Source organism: Aristolochia californica, unplaced genomic scaffold (genome assembly GCF_029961685.1).
Source record: "Aristolochia californica isolate CCGP_79_NKW_82.1479 unplaced genomic scaffold, dmAriCali1.0.hap1 SCAF_2, whole genome shotgun sequence".
NCBI classification, from domain to species: domain Eukaryota; kingdom Viridiplantae; phylum Streptophyta; class Magnoliopsida; order Piperales; family Aristolochiaceae; genus Aristolochia; species Aristolochia californica.
Genome location: NW_027181881.1, coordinates 5645254 through 5662733, shown reverse-complemented (window position 1 = coordinate 5662733; position 17480 = coordinate 5645254). Strand labels below are relative to the sequence as shown.

Below are 17480 nucleotides of genomic sequence, written 5' to 3'. Positions count from 1 at the left end.
TTATAATTTGATTATCAATGTACCATTTATTTTTAATGGAATAGATTAGGGTTATTCCACATCCAATTTAACAATTAACCCATTATACATATATAAATAATTCAAGTGTTTTTTTCCTTAAATTTTGTATAATATTCTATTAAAAAACTTGTTTTACATTAGAATGACAATGTGCTTAGTCTTTTAAGGTTTTATAAATTATAAATTATTTTTAGAATTATATTTATTTACGTAGATAAATAAATAAATAAATAAATAAAATATAGAAGTGGGTTTCGAGTACTGGTTAGTTGCTGGGACATTGACGATAGATGTTCCTTGGAATGAAGACGAAACTGGCATTTGCTGCATAGACATAACCTTACTTCTTTGAAATGGTCTTCCTGATTTTGCAGTCCAGTAACGTTTAGGAATTGAACTGCATAATCCAATAAAAATGACATAACCTTAAGATGATTTTAGAAAGACTCACCTCTGGCCATTCCAACCATCCCTGTTTGGGATGACCTTCCTAGACTTGCAATAACTTGCTTCTTCTAGGCCTGATAATTGAGTCCTTCATAATCTAGGCCCTTGGCTAGAGAAAATTGATTCTCAGCTCGCGTATGGTGTAGGAATTTCAGATCAAATCAGCATGGCTTCTTGTCTGGTAAACATCATCAAATTATGTAAAGGAAAAAAATAAATCATACCTCTGTAAGCTCCATTGAAGGGTCTACATGAAAGAAATGCCAACTTGTTTCATTAAAAGCTCTAAAATATTCCTCTGAAACTGTCTCTATCTGAACCTCTTCTACAAATCTTCGGGTCTCCAACAAATGTCGCGCATACTCGGCAAACTGGTTTCTCTTGGATATTGACACACAACGGTCATACTCCTCAAAACTGTTCCCAAATATCACCATCCTGTTTAAAAGTTCAGCCTTCCTATTTACCTCAATCAAATTATCATACAAGGATGCTTCACAGTGTGGCATAAAAAACAATGTGGGCTTAGATGCTTCTCTCTTTCCTTGCTCATTTATTGTCAAAACTCTACACCCAAGTGCCTCCAAAACCTTAGATTCATTGACTGAAATCACCGGATCAAAGGCTTCAATTTCTCCAATCCACTCAAACTTTCTCTTGAGCAAGACAGCTAGGGAAAGCTGTAAACGAGGAGAATCATAAAATTCAATGCTACCAATGCCATAGATTACCATCAGAAATTGCCTTTCAGATGACAAAACCTGAGAAAATTTATTGAGAATCTCAGGGTTCTCAAGCTGGTTGATGAAGGTCTGGAAAAATTTTGAGTTTTCAAGTGTCTTTATGTAAGATTCCAGTTTTTGCAGAAGCTTTGCTACTCTGACTGGATCAAATTCTGAATCAGAAGGGACCCAAGGTTCTTCTGGGGTAACAGCTTTGAGATTATATGTTCTTGTTCTATGTTTACCATGGCGTGAAACAACAACAGTCCAGTCTCCATCACGATTTTCAGCTGTACAACTTCCAACTGTACTAGCAATACCGTTGGAGATTGTCCTGGACATGGTGTTTGCTTTGGACAAGAAAAAAACAAAGAAATAATTAGCAAAAATAATTAGGAGTTAAAAATAGGAAATAAATTTGAATTGTTACTCATCGCATAAAAATTTCATTAGAGCAGAAATAATACTAAAGTGTAAAGCTCATAGATTAGTTTCATGATTAAAAACACATTCCAGAAAAATATGCAGCAATAAATAGATTAGTTACTGACCCTGTAATAATTATCAAGTTGATTTGAAGTGGCTAATCAAGTCATGCAAGTATAAAGCACCACTTCTATGGCACAAACTTCTAGTACCATGAAGGGTTTTCCATAAGTAAGACCCTGAAGAGGAATGAGGTAGACAGAGCAGATAAGCTTCCAAACTGAATAAGTACTAATCCCCATAACATCTAATGAAACAGATCTATTACAATTACTTGGCCAGAATATTTAAATGGGATCATTGAACCATATTCAATTAATTGACCAGAATACTAAAATGCTATCATTGAACCATCATTAAAATGCCTATGCCTGAGAACTAGATCCAGTAGCAACAATCAAAGCATTATGGATTCAAATGATATGGATCTACAGACTACACATGCCCCTTCTTGCACAAAAATATCCAGTGACAATCATTTGGCATCTCAACATTCACAAAAGAGTGTGCACAAAAAGAATATGTTATCAAATTTCTTTTTTTTTTAGAATGACAAAATTTTATTAAACCCCAGGGCAAAAAATTGAAAATTACATTATCAAATTTCTAAAATTTACCAAAACCAAAATGCTTAAGGCTGTGTTTGGAACACAGAAAGTGGAGAGAAGAGAAAAGGAAGAGAAGAGAAAGAGAAGGAGAAAAAGAAAAAGAGAGAGGTTTATTTTCTCTTGTTTGGATGCCTACAGAAAATGAGAGAGAAATATAGTTTCTCTTGTTTGGATACAAGTGAAAAAAAAAAAAACTTAATAACATTTAAAATTTTTCTCTCAAGTTTCTATTTATTTTCTCCCCAAATTCCATCATTTTGTGAGAGAAAATTTATTAAATATAATTTTCTCTCAATGATTCTCTCTCTCTCTCTCTCTCTCTACCCCCCCCCCCCCCCAAGCATGCCCTAAGTTCTACAACAGAAAATTCAACTTGCCCATTATTATTCAAACCTGTTAGCAGTAAAGGAAACCCAAAGACCAAGATGTGAATTACACAACTCAATGGGTTGCTAGCTTTCCATAAAATCCGACTGTTAAAAAATCCCATATAAAGCAAACCACTGGAGAACACACGACCAAGCTAAGCCAAATATAAGGAGATGGAGAAAAGTGTGATCATTTAAATTGACAACTAACCATCTATTACATTAGAATGCACCCAACTTCAAAAAAGGATATGGATAAAAATATTCACAAGACAAAAGGTATGATGGAAAAATCAAGTTTCTCATCTCTTCCAACCCACTGCACGCTACCAAGTACCAAGAGTTCAATTATCTACGACAGTGTACACTGAATTCTAGGAAATAAATTTTGAAAATGCCAAGAAAAGATAGCACTGCCAGTGCAAAGCGACACTCAAGTCTCCTTCAACCTTACGCGTCCAATACTTCTCTGCAAACAGAAAACCACGCTAATGTGGCATAAACTCAAGACTCCAACAATTCTTCCCTCTTCAACGTGCAACCAATTCCTTTAATACCTTCCTAAGCAACACTTGAAAAATGAAGGTATGCGCCAATTTCAACAATCACAAACGGAAGCCTCACGCAATTCTTCATTAGCTCGCAGGAGCACTATATAATCATGAACCAACGGACTAAACTTCACATTAGAATTTATATACGATATCCGTTCTAAACTTCACAAAAGCCTAAGACATTCGTGCCATCGAGTCCTATCAAAGGGCAGTAAAAGAGACATCAAATGACGGGGACTACAAAGAGAAGAAGCTTACCCTGATTGTGGTCAAGATAAAGCACACGCTTGGGGGCAATAGCAACGCTGTCTATTTATGAGTGAGGAACTGACGGAAACTGATGATGACCCATTTAGAGCAGAAATAATACTAAAGTGTAAGGGTGGTATCGAGCTGAGCCGAGCCAGAACCTGCCTATGTTTGAGCCGAGCTTGATTTAAATATTTCGAACTCGATCTCGAGCCGAGCCCAATCTCGAGCCTAAAATTGTTATCGAGCTCAAGCCCAATAATTTTAACCAAGTTCGAGCTGAGCTCGAGTTTCAACATACATTTAAAACTTTTCAAAAAATATATATCAAATAAATTGTATATAAAATTATGCATACATTTTACATAAAATTGGGCAAAACCTATGTATATAATACCTGTATAAGATTGAGCATGAGGGCCAGTATGAATTCCCATTTGATTTCCACTTTTGCAAAAGATATATGGGTCACTTTGTCCCGTGCCCTTTGGGAAATCTATTCTAGGTAGAAAAAAACTATTTCTTAGAAAAAAGTTTTATCTCTCTAGAAACGTACCCTCGAAAAATAGGGGCTTTTTTTAGAAGCCTTCACTTTTAATTTCTTAGAAAGTTACTATTCTGGAAAATCATTTATGTTGGCAGGTTCTTTTCACCAACTGAACAGAAAAAGGAGGGCATCAGACGTTCATCTCTGATATTGCTTTAAGTCCACATTGTTATGTCGTGTCTGTGACTTTCAAGTAAGACTTTAATAAGATTTTAAAGTGAAAATTCGTTGAAAACCTATAATCCAAAAAAATAAAAAAAAATAAAAAAAATAATCTTCAAGTAGGGGAAGGAGTTTGAACTTTGGTGACCACTGGCCACATCCACCAGTTAAAAGTAACTATGAAAAGTCTTTATTAATATAAGCCTATAGTTCAAAAGTCCAAATCCAATCACCAACCAACTATAGGTTCATATTAATATGAATCAAGATTACTGTGTACATAAGCAAGCAAATATCCTTGAATGAGGTAAGAGTCACATATTAATAACAAGAGGCAGGTAAGCTGAAGCTGCATTTTTTATGACTGCAAGGAACAAATTAATTTATATAATCTAGTCAAGGCTTGAGCTAGGCATGATTTACGAAATGGAAAATAGTGGTCGGGAATGCATCATAAAACCATAAAGACCATTAGATGAATGTTTCTATAGTAAACCAGCAACTGGACACTACAACTTGTGAATAAGATAAGCATGAGAGATATCCTGTTGGTCAAGGTTGTAAAAACTAATATAACAATCCGAAGTAATTCCTGATTCAATAAATCTCACTGGACAGGTGCTGGATTTGTTTGGCTAGCCCTCTAACATTGGTGCATCACCATCAATCTAACTCCTATCTGCAATGCTCTAAAGTTTCTCCCATCAAATGGCATATAAGTTGACTAACCCACCAAGATTTGACATGGTCGCCTCTTAAGCTTTGCATAGGATCATAAAGAACCCAATCTATCAAAACATTTTTTACCTAAATTTCTGAAATATGTAGTCCAGGTCCAACTTCATAGACTTCACAAGACGTATATTTTTGGCTATTTCACCAGAAACAGCTGCATAACACTGTTCTGAGTAGTCGTTAAAAAGTGAGAGCACTGCATTGCTATCTTGAAGCCTCTCCAAGCTGCACAACAGGAATCAGGTAAATAGAACAAACAAAAGATCAAGATCTTTTAGAATAAAAGGTTCAAAAGATAAAAAAAGATCAAATAGAAACCACTGTGATATGTAGCTTTCAATAACAATATCACAAAGTCCCTACTCTAACACAGACATCAATGAACTCAAAAGAGGATTGTATTTAGAAAGTACTCACGAAAACCAGGACAATGCAAGGTGTACAAGTGTTAAAGGTCTTAAGAGGTTCAAAAACCAAAAATTGACAAGATATGCTAAATTAAAGGTCTTAGAGTTAATATTGTTCCAATTTTTAATATCTGCCAAAATTTGAGAGAAAACATATGCACCATAGCAAGCAACAGTTATAGAAAACGACAGACATCTCAGAAGCTTCTTTATGATCTAACTTTCAGAGAGAGGGTTTAACTACAAAATTCTATGCTCTCAACACTGCACAGGCAACATCACCGGAATCAACATACATCTAAACCAAAATTCAAGGTTTTACTAACCCCTTGAATTCCCTCTTCACCAAAAGTTAATAAGAGAGACAGAAAATATTGAGAGTTTTTTCTTCAATATTTCTAGGTTTTACAATAAAAAACTTTTCGACATAGTTTACTAACAATTGATCGGAATTTTGGAATTGTGTATTTTTTTGTTCAACCTAACAACAGTCGCCAGGTTTCCCAACAATATGCTAGAATAGACTAATAAATACCTACAAACAGCTAAGACGTTCGGCTTATTATAACTTACGTTAAATTGGACAAAAAACCCACTTAGCCAAAACGAAATCAATTGATTTGATTTGAAAGAATCCAAACCATGATATCTTTCATTTATTCCAACGATGCAGTTCAAGCCTAAGAGTCCAAGCAGAGACAAGCAATTTCAAAAAGAAAAAAAAATTGAAAGATAAGGCGATGGAAAATAATCGGGAGAGAGAGAGAGAGAGAGAGAGAGAGGCGAACATGAGGTTTTGAAATTGTTTGATGGGCTCAATGTCGTCTACATCGATCAGAGATTTGAATTGCCAAGAGACCTCCACTGAAGCTGCTTTCAGAAATTATTCATGCGACTCCATTCTTGAGTTTCAGGCTTTCAGCTTCGTGCAGTATAGGCCGGATCCTACCATAAGCCCTAAAGAATATGATGAACACGGAAAAGGGTCACCGGAATAAATCAGTAATCAATCTTTCTGATTTTGTGGAAGGAAGACAAGGGAATGGATTAAAACTTGGAGAGAAAGAAGGTATTTTTTAATTACTTACATCGTAAGCTTCGTTGATCAGATGGAACTGAACGTCTCAGTTGTTCCCTTGCATACATCTGGATGATACTGAAAAAAATTGCGGGAGTTACAACATTTGTACGGTTAGGTCGGCGACGAAAAAAAAAAAAGATTAAATAAAAATCTTACCTCCTTCCGTCGGATCGTGGCTTTCGTTTTGTCAACAAGGAAGAAATCGTAGACGAAGAAATCGAAGAGTGAGACAGAGAGTGAGGAATCGAAGAAGGCAAGGGAGAACAATGGCAGACGGAAGAGAGTCCCGCGACGCGACTCTCTTCTGGTCCCGAGACACCCGAAATCCCAAACCCCCAATTCCCAAATCTCGTCGCTCGTTTAAATTAACGAGCTGGCTCGCGAGCCGTCGAGTCGAACCAGGATTTGGTAGAGCTCGGCTTGTTAATTTAAACGAGCTGATCCCGGATCTCAAGCTCGGCTCGAGCTCGAGGGATACCGAATCGATCCGAGCCGGTACCGAGCCGAGCTCGAGCTGCTCGTGAGCCGGTTCGGTTCGAAGCCACCCCTAGTGCCATGTCTACTGCTTGTTCTGAGATTGTATGGCTCCGCGGTCTTCTTGAGGAGCTTGAGTTCCCTCAGACTACTTCTACCCCTCTTCATGCTGATAACACTAGTGCTATTCAGATTGTCACCAACCCTGTTTTCCATGAATGCACCAAGCACATTGAGGTTGATTGTCATTGTATCCGAGATACCTTGGATAGTCGGGTGATATCTCTTCCTTACATTTCTTCGGATCTCCAAGTGGCTGATGTCTTCACCAAAGCAATGACTCGACAGCGGCATCAATTTTTTGTTGGAAAATTGTTGTTGGTTGACTTACCAGCATCAATTTGAGGGGGGATGTTATCGTATTCAATTTTGATATGTATTTATGAATTATAATAGTTTAAGTGTGGAGGGGCATTATTGTAATTTTCTGTAGTTTTTATCACTTAAGAGTCTATATATGTGTAACAGGAAGAAATCGGGGGATTGCGCGACGAAAAATCGATCTCTGGTTATTACCTACATTTGGAGGAATTCATTGACATACCCAATAAATCCATAACCTGGAATTTCAAAAAGCCTAACCATGCATAAAAGATTTCAGGCCCTTTATTTCAAAAGACCCTATTCAACACCCAATTAATTATGCCTGAACTGGAGTATATGAAATTTCAGAAACTTAAACCACTCCAAACTAAATCACAATCTTCAATTTCAGTATCCCAAATTTACCCTCAACTAGTTATACATAAAATGCAAGGAACCATACAAATTCAGAACTTGAAACACTTCTAATTTAATGCAAATCTCAATTCTTATTTTCATATCAAACGGCTGTAGAATTTTCATAAAGAGGGAAACATACCCATTGGTTCATAATAAATTAAAAGATGAACTCATCAAAAATCCCAAATAAAACTACGCATTAACAGGAAACTACCACAATGTCAAATTCACCATAGATTAACAATGTCTGAAAAGTTAAAGAACTAATTGAGAACTCAATTAGTTTTGATCCAAATCAGAACCATCAAATCAACATTTTGAAACTCGATACACCACTCAACACACTCAAACCGAGCAAAACACAACTTTTCAAAACCCTAACGGTTTAAAATTCGAACCAAGGACACTTCGGCTCAAGCTAAAACTCAAGGCGATTATATAGCGAATTATGAGAAGGGAAAATAGAATAGAAATTAGGAAAATCAACGAGAGGAGTGAAGAAATGGGGAGGGGTAACTCGGATTCGAACTTACCAGATACAAAAATTCAAAACTCTAAATCCAATTAAAGAACAAACGTCATTTAACCTAAGGAAAACTAAGACTTTTCATTCCACAAATCAAATAAGAAACACGAAATTATAAGGGGTTGAAGAGGAGGGAAAGGGGGGATAACACAATTTTGAACTTACCTCTTTCCACCTATGCTATCTTCTTCCTTCTCTCTCCTTTCTCTCAATCTTTCTTCTTTTCTCCCTTCCTCTCTAAATCGAATGAACCTTCTCCCCCTCTTTCTCTTTTACTTCCCTTCTCTTTCCCCCTTTCCGTTGTTTTTTTAAAAATCCTTCCTATGGATTTCCCACAATACCCCTTTCTGTCTCTCTTATTCCACCATATACCAAAAGCTCTAGAGTTAATAATTCAAGAAGTTCCAAATTTTCTAGTCGCATTTCTAGAGTTGTATCTGTGGGCCCAGTTTGGTGCTTCATATGTTGCCCATAGATCTCGAAGTCCATCAAGTGGCCCACAAGGTGAAACCTGATAGAGAGATCGGCATGGATTGAAGCTTTCCTCGCGGTCCCCACCGACGAGAAGGTTCTCGAGTTTCGATACCAACCTTTCGGCTTTTACACAGGGAGGTCACCAGCGGCGCTCTCTGTTCGTTGTTTTGTCATTTGTGGCTGTTCGGGAGAGAAACTTCGACGGAGAGATGTGGGCAGCTTCTTGTTTGGCTTCTTGTTGCGCATCTTGTACCTGTGGTATTTGCTCTTCTGTGGCATCTGGAATTTCGAATCGCTCTGCTCGGATCGCATACTGTGGTCTTTTTGGTCTTTCTCTTATCGTCTCATGGATTCTCAGAGAAGTTGCTGCTCCTCTCATGGAGAAACTTCCATGTAATTTCCACTCGCCGAATGACCAATTTTTACCAATAGGGATTGTTTTCATTTATTAAATTAGATGTGAATTTATGACTATGATTGAGTGAAATATCTCTGTTTTTCTCTGTTGTATTTGTTTTGATTTTTTTCTTAGTTTTCTTTCTTTATGAATCCGAAAAAACTCGTCTGTCTATATCGTAGACGCCACATGGATTAAGTCTTATTCACTGCTAATTTTGCCTTAGAAGCTACTTTTCATTATTTCATGCTCTCATCCTCTTACTTTCATGACGTAGTTTTGTTCAACGTTGTCATTTTTCCTTTTACTGCTCTGTTATGAATGGTCGCACTTGGAATTTTCTTCTTCTTCTTCTTCTTCTTTTTCCTCCTATTTTCACTTTTTTCGTGATTCTCTACACTATTAACGGCTTATTTTATGAGCTAAAATTTCTGGTTTCTTTTTTTTTTTTTCTTTTCCGACGGGTTTATTGTTATTGTCCGAGCTTTTAACTTGATATTGTTGTTGCTCTTCGTATGTCTTTCATTCTTCCTCGGCTTATGTATCAGTTCATTGCTTCTTAATAAATTTTCTATAATTTTTTTCTAAGTTCCGATTTGTTTGGCTTGTGGTACGTTTCCTGTCGTGGTAGTGGGTTATTTTATTTCATCATCCGTTTACACTGCGATTATGTGAGGATCGCCTTTTTCTTTTATGCTTGGGGGTGAATTTGTTTTCTTTAAGTGATTGGGAGTCTTCGTGGTTGTTTGCTTGCACTAACTGTCCATTTAATTGCATCTCTTCCGAATTTGCTAATTGGACGGGTGAGGGTTTGTTTCTCATTCATGTACTTTGCTTGATGCAATTTTATCTGGTTTCTACATCACACAGATGATGACGAGATGAACGAAATAATGTTTGCAAAGCTCCCAGGGGCAGATAATGGAAATTTTCTTTTGTAAAACTTAGACCTTTTTTAAGAATTTCCACGAGAATTTATTTTGATATTAGAGATGGAAACTGATCCAGCAGCTAATGGCCTTCAATTCTGTAATCTTGTTTCCTGTGCTCAAAGGTACCTGTTCAGTTAACTGTTTCTCCTTTAACCCCACCAGACAAAACGAACCCTGTAGGAGAACCACTTCACGACTTGCCTGCTTATATTCATGCCAACTTCTACCCCCTTGCATTTGATCAAAGCTTGCTGTCCAATCATTGAAGATTTCAGGTTACCAGCATTAACACGAGTAGTTCATGGTTACAAGAGAGGGAAAGTAACTGCCCAGAGAAATATTTTTAGGGGAAGCAAACAACATTTATTCTGAGCTCTAAAAGGCTTTAGTACATTACAAATTGGGTCATTTTTTTATTAGAGCAGTGAAGCAGAAGCAAAAGAACAGGTTGATACAGCTGAAGATAAAGAAAAGACATCTCCTTCTACTTATCTGTTTAGGACAGAGACTACTGGGCAGGTAAAGGCATCAATGTGGAGAAAAAATGAAAAGTATGTGGTATTTGTTGAAGTGTTATCCCTTTCGGATGGGACCAATGACCTGAAGCTGGTACTCAAGTGGAGCAACTGTTTCGGTGGTTCAAGACTTTAACTGTTAATGTCCTAGTGCTATATACTCCATTTTTGCCAAGAAATCATCTGGCACATATGAAGTAGAGCTGGAATTTGATTCAAGAAGCACCTTTTTACCTATCATTTGTTCTGTTGACCTCTTCAAAGAGTAATGCTGATTCAGAAGTGCGAACCCATAGAAAAGCAAATTTTTTTGTTGGTTTTGGCTCCAGATACCCTGCTCCCCTGGGTGTTTCCTTTTGTAAGGATGGGTCTGTAAATTTTTCACTTTCTCAAGGAATGCTGAAAGTGTCATTTTGTGCTTGTACACAGATGATATGGGAAGTGACCCAGCTTTAGAAATTGAGTTGGCCCCACATATTAATCAAACAGGTGATATGTGGCATGTTTTGTTGAAAGACATTGACTCATATGTGAAATATGGCTTTAAGTGTAAGGGTAAAGGAGTTGGGTTTCACTTTCAATATGTTCTTTTGGATCCTTATGCTAAAATTCTTGGATCTTTTTGGCCTAATGGAGGAGAATCAATATCACTAACCAAGTGCCTTGGATGGTTGTGCAAGGAACCTTCTTTTGATTGGACAGGTGAAGTTTGGCCAAACCTACCAATGGAGAAACTGATGGTTTACAGATTAAATGTGGGTCGGTTTACAGAGGACAAATCTACTGACTTGCCTAGTGATGTTGGAGGTACCTTTCTTGGTGTTATTCAGAAGCTTCATCATTTCAAAAGTCTAGGCATAAATGCGATCTTGTTGGAGCCAGTATTGCCCTTTGATGGAAAAAAGTGGCCGTATATTCCGTACCATTTCTTTTCAACTTTTAACTACTATGTTCCTACCTGTGATGGTTTATTGGCTGTAAATTCCATGTCAAAATACTGCATGCAAATGGCATAGAGGTCCTAATGGAGGTTGTTTTCTCACGAACTGCTGAAGGGATTGATGTGTACTCTGAAATAATATCATACCGAGGAATTGATAATTCATCTTATTATATTGTCGGTGCAGATGTGGGCACAGACACTGGTAATGTGTTGAAATGCAAATTACCCCATTGTCTAGCGTATAATTTTGGACAGTCTCGTTACTGGGTCTTGGAATTTCTTATCGATGAATTTTGATTCATGGACACTTAATCTCTTTGTCGTGGCCACCTCTGGTTGAGGCAATTGTATTTGATCCAATACTTACTTAGACTAAGATCATTGTTGACTGCAGGGCCGTACTTGGTATTTCTCATAAGGGAATCAAGTTCCCTCACTGGAAAAGGTGGGCTGAAATGAATTCAAAATTTTGTTAGGATGTTAGAAACTTTGAGGGGTAAAGGTCTTCTCAGTAACGTTGCTACCCAACTATGTGTAAGTGGTGACATCTTTTCAGATGGAAGAGGACCATCATTTTCTTTTAACTTTATTGCAAAAAAATTTGGACTTTCCCTTGTTAACTTAGTCAGCTTCAGTAGTGATGGGCATTCTCCAGAATTAAGTTGGAATTGTGGTGAAGAGGGCCCCACCAAAAAAAGTATTGTTCTTGAGACACGGCTTGAACAGATAAGAAATTTTCTCTTTATCTTATGCATCTCACTTGGTGTCCCTGTTCTTAATATGGGTGATGAATGTTGTTGTTCTACAAGTGGATCCCCATCTTATACCTCAAGAAAGCATTTTGATTGGGGAGCTCTTGGTACTGGATTTGGGGTTCAAATAACAGAGTTTACTGCATTCCTGAGTAAACTTAGAATGAGGAGAGGTGATCTTCTTCAAAGTAAAAACTTCTTGAAGGAAGAAAATATAGACTGGCAAGCAAATGAGCAAGCTCAACCCCAATGAGAAGACCCAGAATGATAAGAGTGGCCTCTTTATTGCACTCAGTGCCAGTGACACTTTCCAAAATGTAATTCTTCCTGAAATACCAGAGGGAAATACACGGGTTTGCTTCATTGACACTGCTTTGTCACTCCCAGGAATTTTCTCAGAGGATGGTGTTCTTGTTGTCGAAGAGAATGCAGACTTATCAACATATGGAATAAAGACTCGCAGTTGTGCTCTGTTTGAAGAGCTCAGTGCCAGTGCTTGAGGACTGTCAAAAATTATGGATTGCAGTGTCATTTCTGTTAGTTTTCAGCTTAAATGTCTCTTGTATAATTTTTTTTAAATATGTAGGAATCCTCTGTTGTCATTGCATTGCATGAGGTTATTTTATTTTGTAGAATGATCCATGTATTGTGTTTTATTTGTTGAAAATGAAAAGTGATGCTAAACCATGTAATTTTGAGAACTCTGTCAGGATTTCTTTAATTTTATTTATTTATTTATTTATTTTTTGGGGGGGGGGGGGGGGGGGGGGCTGGCTTTATCTTTTCTTGTTTTCTCTTGTAACAGTACGGGTTCAAACATTACTTTTTGCACGGTGTCACATTTTGATGTTGAAGAAGCTTGTACACTTTTCTGTATTACTTTCAAGTGAGAAATAACTAGAATTTGCTTGTTTCCTTTTTTCAGGGATAAACTCTTTTTCTCATACCCCCTCAAAAGAATGGTTTCAGACGAGTGCTGTTCTTCGTGTTAGTCTGGGAAATTTCTTGTTTTTCACAATATTTGCCCTCATGATGATTGGTGTCAAGAACCAGAATGATAAACGAAATTCATGGCACCATGGTGGATGGATGGCAAAAATAGTAATTTGGGCTTTACTAATTGTGCTGATGTTCTTCATTCCTAATGTTGTCATCACAGTGTACGGTATGCTTCACGAGATAGCTGCTTGGGAATCTTCTTTTGCCTTCAATAGTTTATAATCAATTGTTTTTTTATCTGTTTTTTGCCTTTTGAATGACATGGTTCACCAGTTCAGTATAGAGTACCTCAAAGACGGATAAATTTGAGTCAATACGTAGTGCACTGTATTGATCTCTATTCACTGATTTAAGTTTGAGTCAATGTGAAGTGTACTGTGTTGATCTCTATTGACCAATATACCTCATAGTGGCTTTCTTAAATTCGATAACTCAAATCATGTCATTGTCATTGCTGATTTCTATACTCACACATGGTCTTACTGGTGAAATAACAAACCTATCCCATATGCAGGTTCTCATGATTTTTTGCTTAAGAAATCTCACTTTTTATGTCTGGTTTGTTGTTACTTTTATGGTTATGACAACTGGCCATTATTCTCTGGATGCTTTGAGTAAAATATTAATGCTTGATGATAGATACTCAAAATGAAAGGTTTTTTCTTTCAACCATGAGAAGAAATGTTTCATTACTTGTTATCCTATTGCAGAAATACTATCAAAATTTGGCTCAGGATTATTTCTACTTGTTCAAGTGATTCTTTTGCTGGATTTTACTCATACATGGAATGATGCATGGGTCCAGAGAGATGAGCAAAAATGGTGGGTCCACTTTACTTGTTCACTCATTTGGCATGGCTTCTAAAGCACGATTCTGTTCACTTTCTGATATTCATCAATCTGTTCAGGTACATCGCATTGCTTGTGGTATCAGTGGTTTGCTATCTTGCAACATATTCTTTCTCAGCTGTCCTCTTCATCTGGTTTAACCCCTCAGGCAATGACTGTGGGCTCAATGTTTTCTTCATTACCTTGACTATGGTCCTCGGATTTATATTTGCAGTTATTGCATTGCATCCAAAGGTAAATTAACCACTAGAACTCTATAAAGTGCAGCCAACCCAGCCCACCTTTTAAAGAGCCTTCCCACCAACTGGCGAAGTCCTAGAATCTATACAGATGCTTCCTAATGGGTGCTTCATGTATTGTCTGTAACAAAAATGAAAATCCTAGAATCAGGTTATTAGGATTATCCAGTTGGTGGGATACTGGTTTCTTGATTTCATGCCATGTCTTGTGCATAATAAGGCAAACTCATGCACCGTGCTTATATACAGGTGAATGGCAGTCTCTTACCAGCTTCTGTAATATCCGTATACTGTGGATACCTATGCTACACTGGTCTCTCAAGTGAGCCCAGAGATTATGCCTGCAATGGTCTTCACAAGCACTCCAAGGGAGTCTCTACGGGAACCCTTATTCTTGGAATGCTCACTACAGTTCTCTCAGTTCTCTATTCGGCTGTTCGTGCAGGCTCATCCACAACCCTCCTCTCACCGCCTTCTTCTCCCAAATCAGGTAGTAAACCCTTTAGACAGTTAAACTCTCTGTTTTTTCTAATGTTCTCTTAATGTCATTTTCCTCAGTGTTGTCTTTGAGTCGTTTTGCTCCTTAACCTTTCCTGCCCATAAGCAATGAGAAAATCTTTGAGAGTTTGGTAATGGAATGATATGATCATAAGCTTTATTTTGCACTCTAGGTTGTTTGAACAATTGCAATAATTCATGAGGCCTTTGTAGATGCTTAACTTTCCATGTCTAACTCGTGACGTTGATACAAGATGGCAGTATTGTATGTATCCGAGGTTGGATGTTTGGTAGCCTACCATGCACACTACCCAGACAAAATCCACTTAGTGGATCACTGTTAGAGATTTTACCAAATTCCTCTCAACTTTACAGTCTTTCTCCACCCTTAATATTGCATATTTCTTCGCTTCAAATTTGAAACAGTACATCTTAATTTGAGCTGTCAATGTGTATGCTCTTAGGATTCTTTGATGGCTTGCAAGATCTCCTTATTGTGAGTCCTCCTACTGTGAATACTGTTAGGGGTTTACATGCTGAGCTGACAAAGCCCCCAGAATGTGGTAATGGTAACATATGGCCATGGCGTTTTACAGATAAACCAGTGGTCTGCACGTGCATGTTTAATGAATCCCTTAGAAGCTATACCAGTGGTTTTAGTACATTCTTTGTGGATTCATAGTACGCTATGTAGACGTGTTACTTGGCTTGAAGATGTTAAATGGCGCAGAGCTTTACTGAACTGAGAAAGAGGCAATTGACCCACCTGTGCTATGTAATTCACACCATTTTTCTGGTCCATATTGCAGGTGCAAAAAGTCCTCTGTTGCAAACAGATGTAGAGTCGAGCAAAAATGAGAAAGAAAGTGAAGGGAAGCCTGTTAGCTATAACTACACTTTTTTCCATCTAATTTTCGCTCTTGCTAGCATGTACTCCGCCATGCTACTTACAGGGTGGAGCAGCTCAACTTCTGGAAGTTCACAGCTGATTGATGTTGGTTGGACATCAGTTTGGGTTCGCATATGCACAGAGTGGGTCACTGCTGCTCTTTATATTTGGTCACTTTTGGCTCCTGTAATCATTCCCGACAGGGTCTTCTCTTAAGTTAAGATGCCCTACTACTATTAAATATAGCAGCATTGTGTTGGCTAGGTGATTTACAGTTTGCCTGCATTTGTATAAGTTATTGTAAAGGTTAAGTTATTGTAGTGCATCACTGTACGTTTTCTTGCTTTTGTTATATGAATGATTGTGACAACAGAAACAGAAAGTAGGAACAGGGAATTATTATAATTGCCTTATTGTATAGACTGTCATTATTGACTGCTGTTTTTTAATTGGATATTTATATACTTTTTATGGAAGAATGTCCATCTAGATCTTGATGCCTTGATCTTACATGGTGACTTCTTGTATCAAAGATCTTTCACACATTAACTTCACTGGTTTTTACATTGCGATATCTGCTGTCAATGTATCTAAATGCAAAACCCTTAATGGTGACTCTCTTTTTAATTTGGAGCTATTGGCAAATGAAGAACTCAAATGATGGCAACCTGTGTTCAACTATGTAACTCTGTTTATTCTTCGGAACTAGCAAACTCTGAATTGTGGACGGAGAGCACAAAAATTGCTGGCAAATTGAAGTCAAAGAACGCCAAACCAGCAGGTGGCAAATCCAACAACATACTTACCATGAAACATTGTAGCACTTGTTGCGAGATGTTGCTGTGAAAGAGCCATAAGATGGCAAGTATGATACTCATAATTCTGGGCATTTTGATGGAGCTAGAACACCTCACCTTTAAACCCTCACTAGCCTTAGATTACGTATTTTCATAGTCAACAGAACTGTAACAGAAAACAATTCGACTTGAGGGACTTGTTAGTCTGGAAATCAGCAACTCTAGTGACCAGCTGTTGCATATCGGTCTACAGCCGACGTAACGCAATACTTAGAAGGTAACCTTTGATACATTAACCATCCTTTTAGAACATCTAAGAATTACAGCTTTTACATTCAACCATCACAGAACATACATTTCTGAATGCTCTAACCAAGGGTGTCAAATAAAAGAACTTGTAGTTGGTTTAGTTGGAACACCGAGTATGCAACAAACTTGTGTCATAATGTTAGGGCGGTTCCAAGAATAGATGTGATGTCCATAATATGAAGGCCTGACAATGGTTATTTTATGTTCAATTTCCTTGCATACTTTTAATTGGTTTAATTCAAATACAGAGTTTGCTTCTAGTGTGATTCATGTTAGGAGTGTTTGTTGGAGTCAGGTCCGGAGAAGAGAGGTTGCAATGAATGGTAGGGAGAGAGAGACAATAATAAGGACTCCCTAATAGAACAACAATAAAGAATTCATATTCAGACAAGAGAGAGAGAGAGAGAGAGAGAGAGAGAGAGAGAGAGAGAGAGAGAATTATGCAACAATTCCTTGGTTGAATACTTAGAAGAAGTTGGCCCAGTAGTGGACAGGATCAGGAGAAATTTCTCGGTTGAACAATAGATTGATTTTGGTTTAGTGTACTAGAGGAGAGAATTACCTTGGCATATGAGTAGGAAAAAGTTGGTTTAGTGGAGAAGAAGAAGAGGGATGAGACATAGAACAAGTGAATTATGTTATATTTTTCGTAATTTTCAGAACATTGCAATGATTGCCTAGTGTTGCATAGTGAAATTGATTAAGAAGTAGCTTAGG

At 37.5% G+C, this 17480-nt stretch overlaps 2 protein-coding genes and 1 pseudogene across 6 annotated transcripts; 2 read left to right on the top strand and 1 right to left on the bottom strand.

Annotated features, from left to right (window-relative positions):
- Window positions 1–664: 664 nt before the first annotated feature.
- Window positions 665–8435, bottom strand: LOC137955571 (protein SENSITIVITY TO RED LIGHT REDUCED 1-like). 5 transcript variants are annotated; one of them, XM_068802576.1, is made up of 5 exons: window positions 8336–8435; window positions 4972–5124; window positions 1742–1855; window positions 1230–1540; window positions 665–1148 (listed from the first exon to the last, which is right to left on the bottom strand). In XM_068802576.1, exons 4-5 carry the CDS (start codon window positions 1530–1532, stop codon window positions 687–689), a joined length of 765 nt encoding a protein of 254 aa, XP_068658677.1. In that variant the 5' UTR covers window positions 1533–1540; window positions 1742–1855; window positions 4972–5124; window positions 8336–8435; the 3' UTR covers window positions 665–686. The 5 variants fall into 5 exon arrangements, with proteins under 5 accessions (XP_068658677.1, XP_068658673.1, XP_068658674.1 ...); XM_068802572.1 differs by having other exon boundaries at window positions 665–1540; XM_068802573.1 differs by lacking the exon at window positions 1742–1855 and having other exon boundaries at window positions 665–1540.
- Window positions 8436–8767: 332 nt separating this feature from the next.
- LOC137956168 (uncharacterized) lies at window positions 8768–16154 on the top strand. Its single transcript, XM_068803540.1, has 6 exons — window positions 8768–9037; window positions 13109–13348; window positions 13893–14004; window positions 14091–14265; window positions 14520–14760; window positions 15578–16154. Exons 1-6 carry the CDS (start codon window positions 8854–8856, stop codon window positions 15871–15873), a joined length of 1248 nt encoding a protein of 415 aa, XP_068659641.1. The 5' UTR covers window positions 8768–8853; the 3' UTR covers window positions 15874–16154.
- LOC137955422 (isoamylase 2, chloroplastic-like) lies at window positions 10034–12857 on the top strand (annotated as a pseudogene).
- Window positions 16155–17480: the final 1326 nt, after the last annotated feature.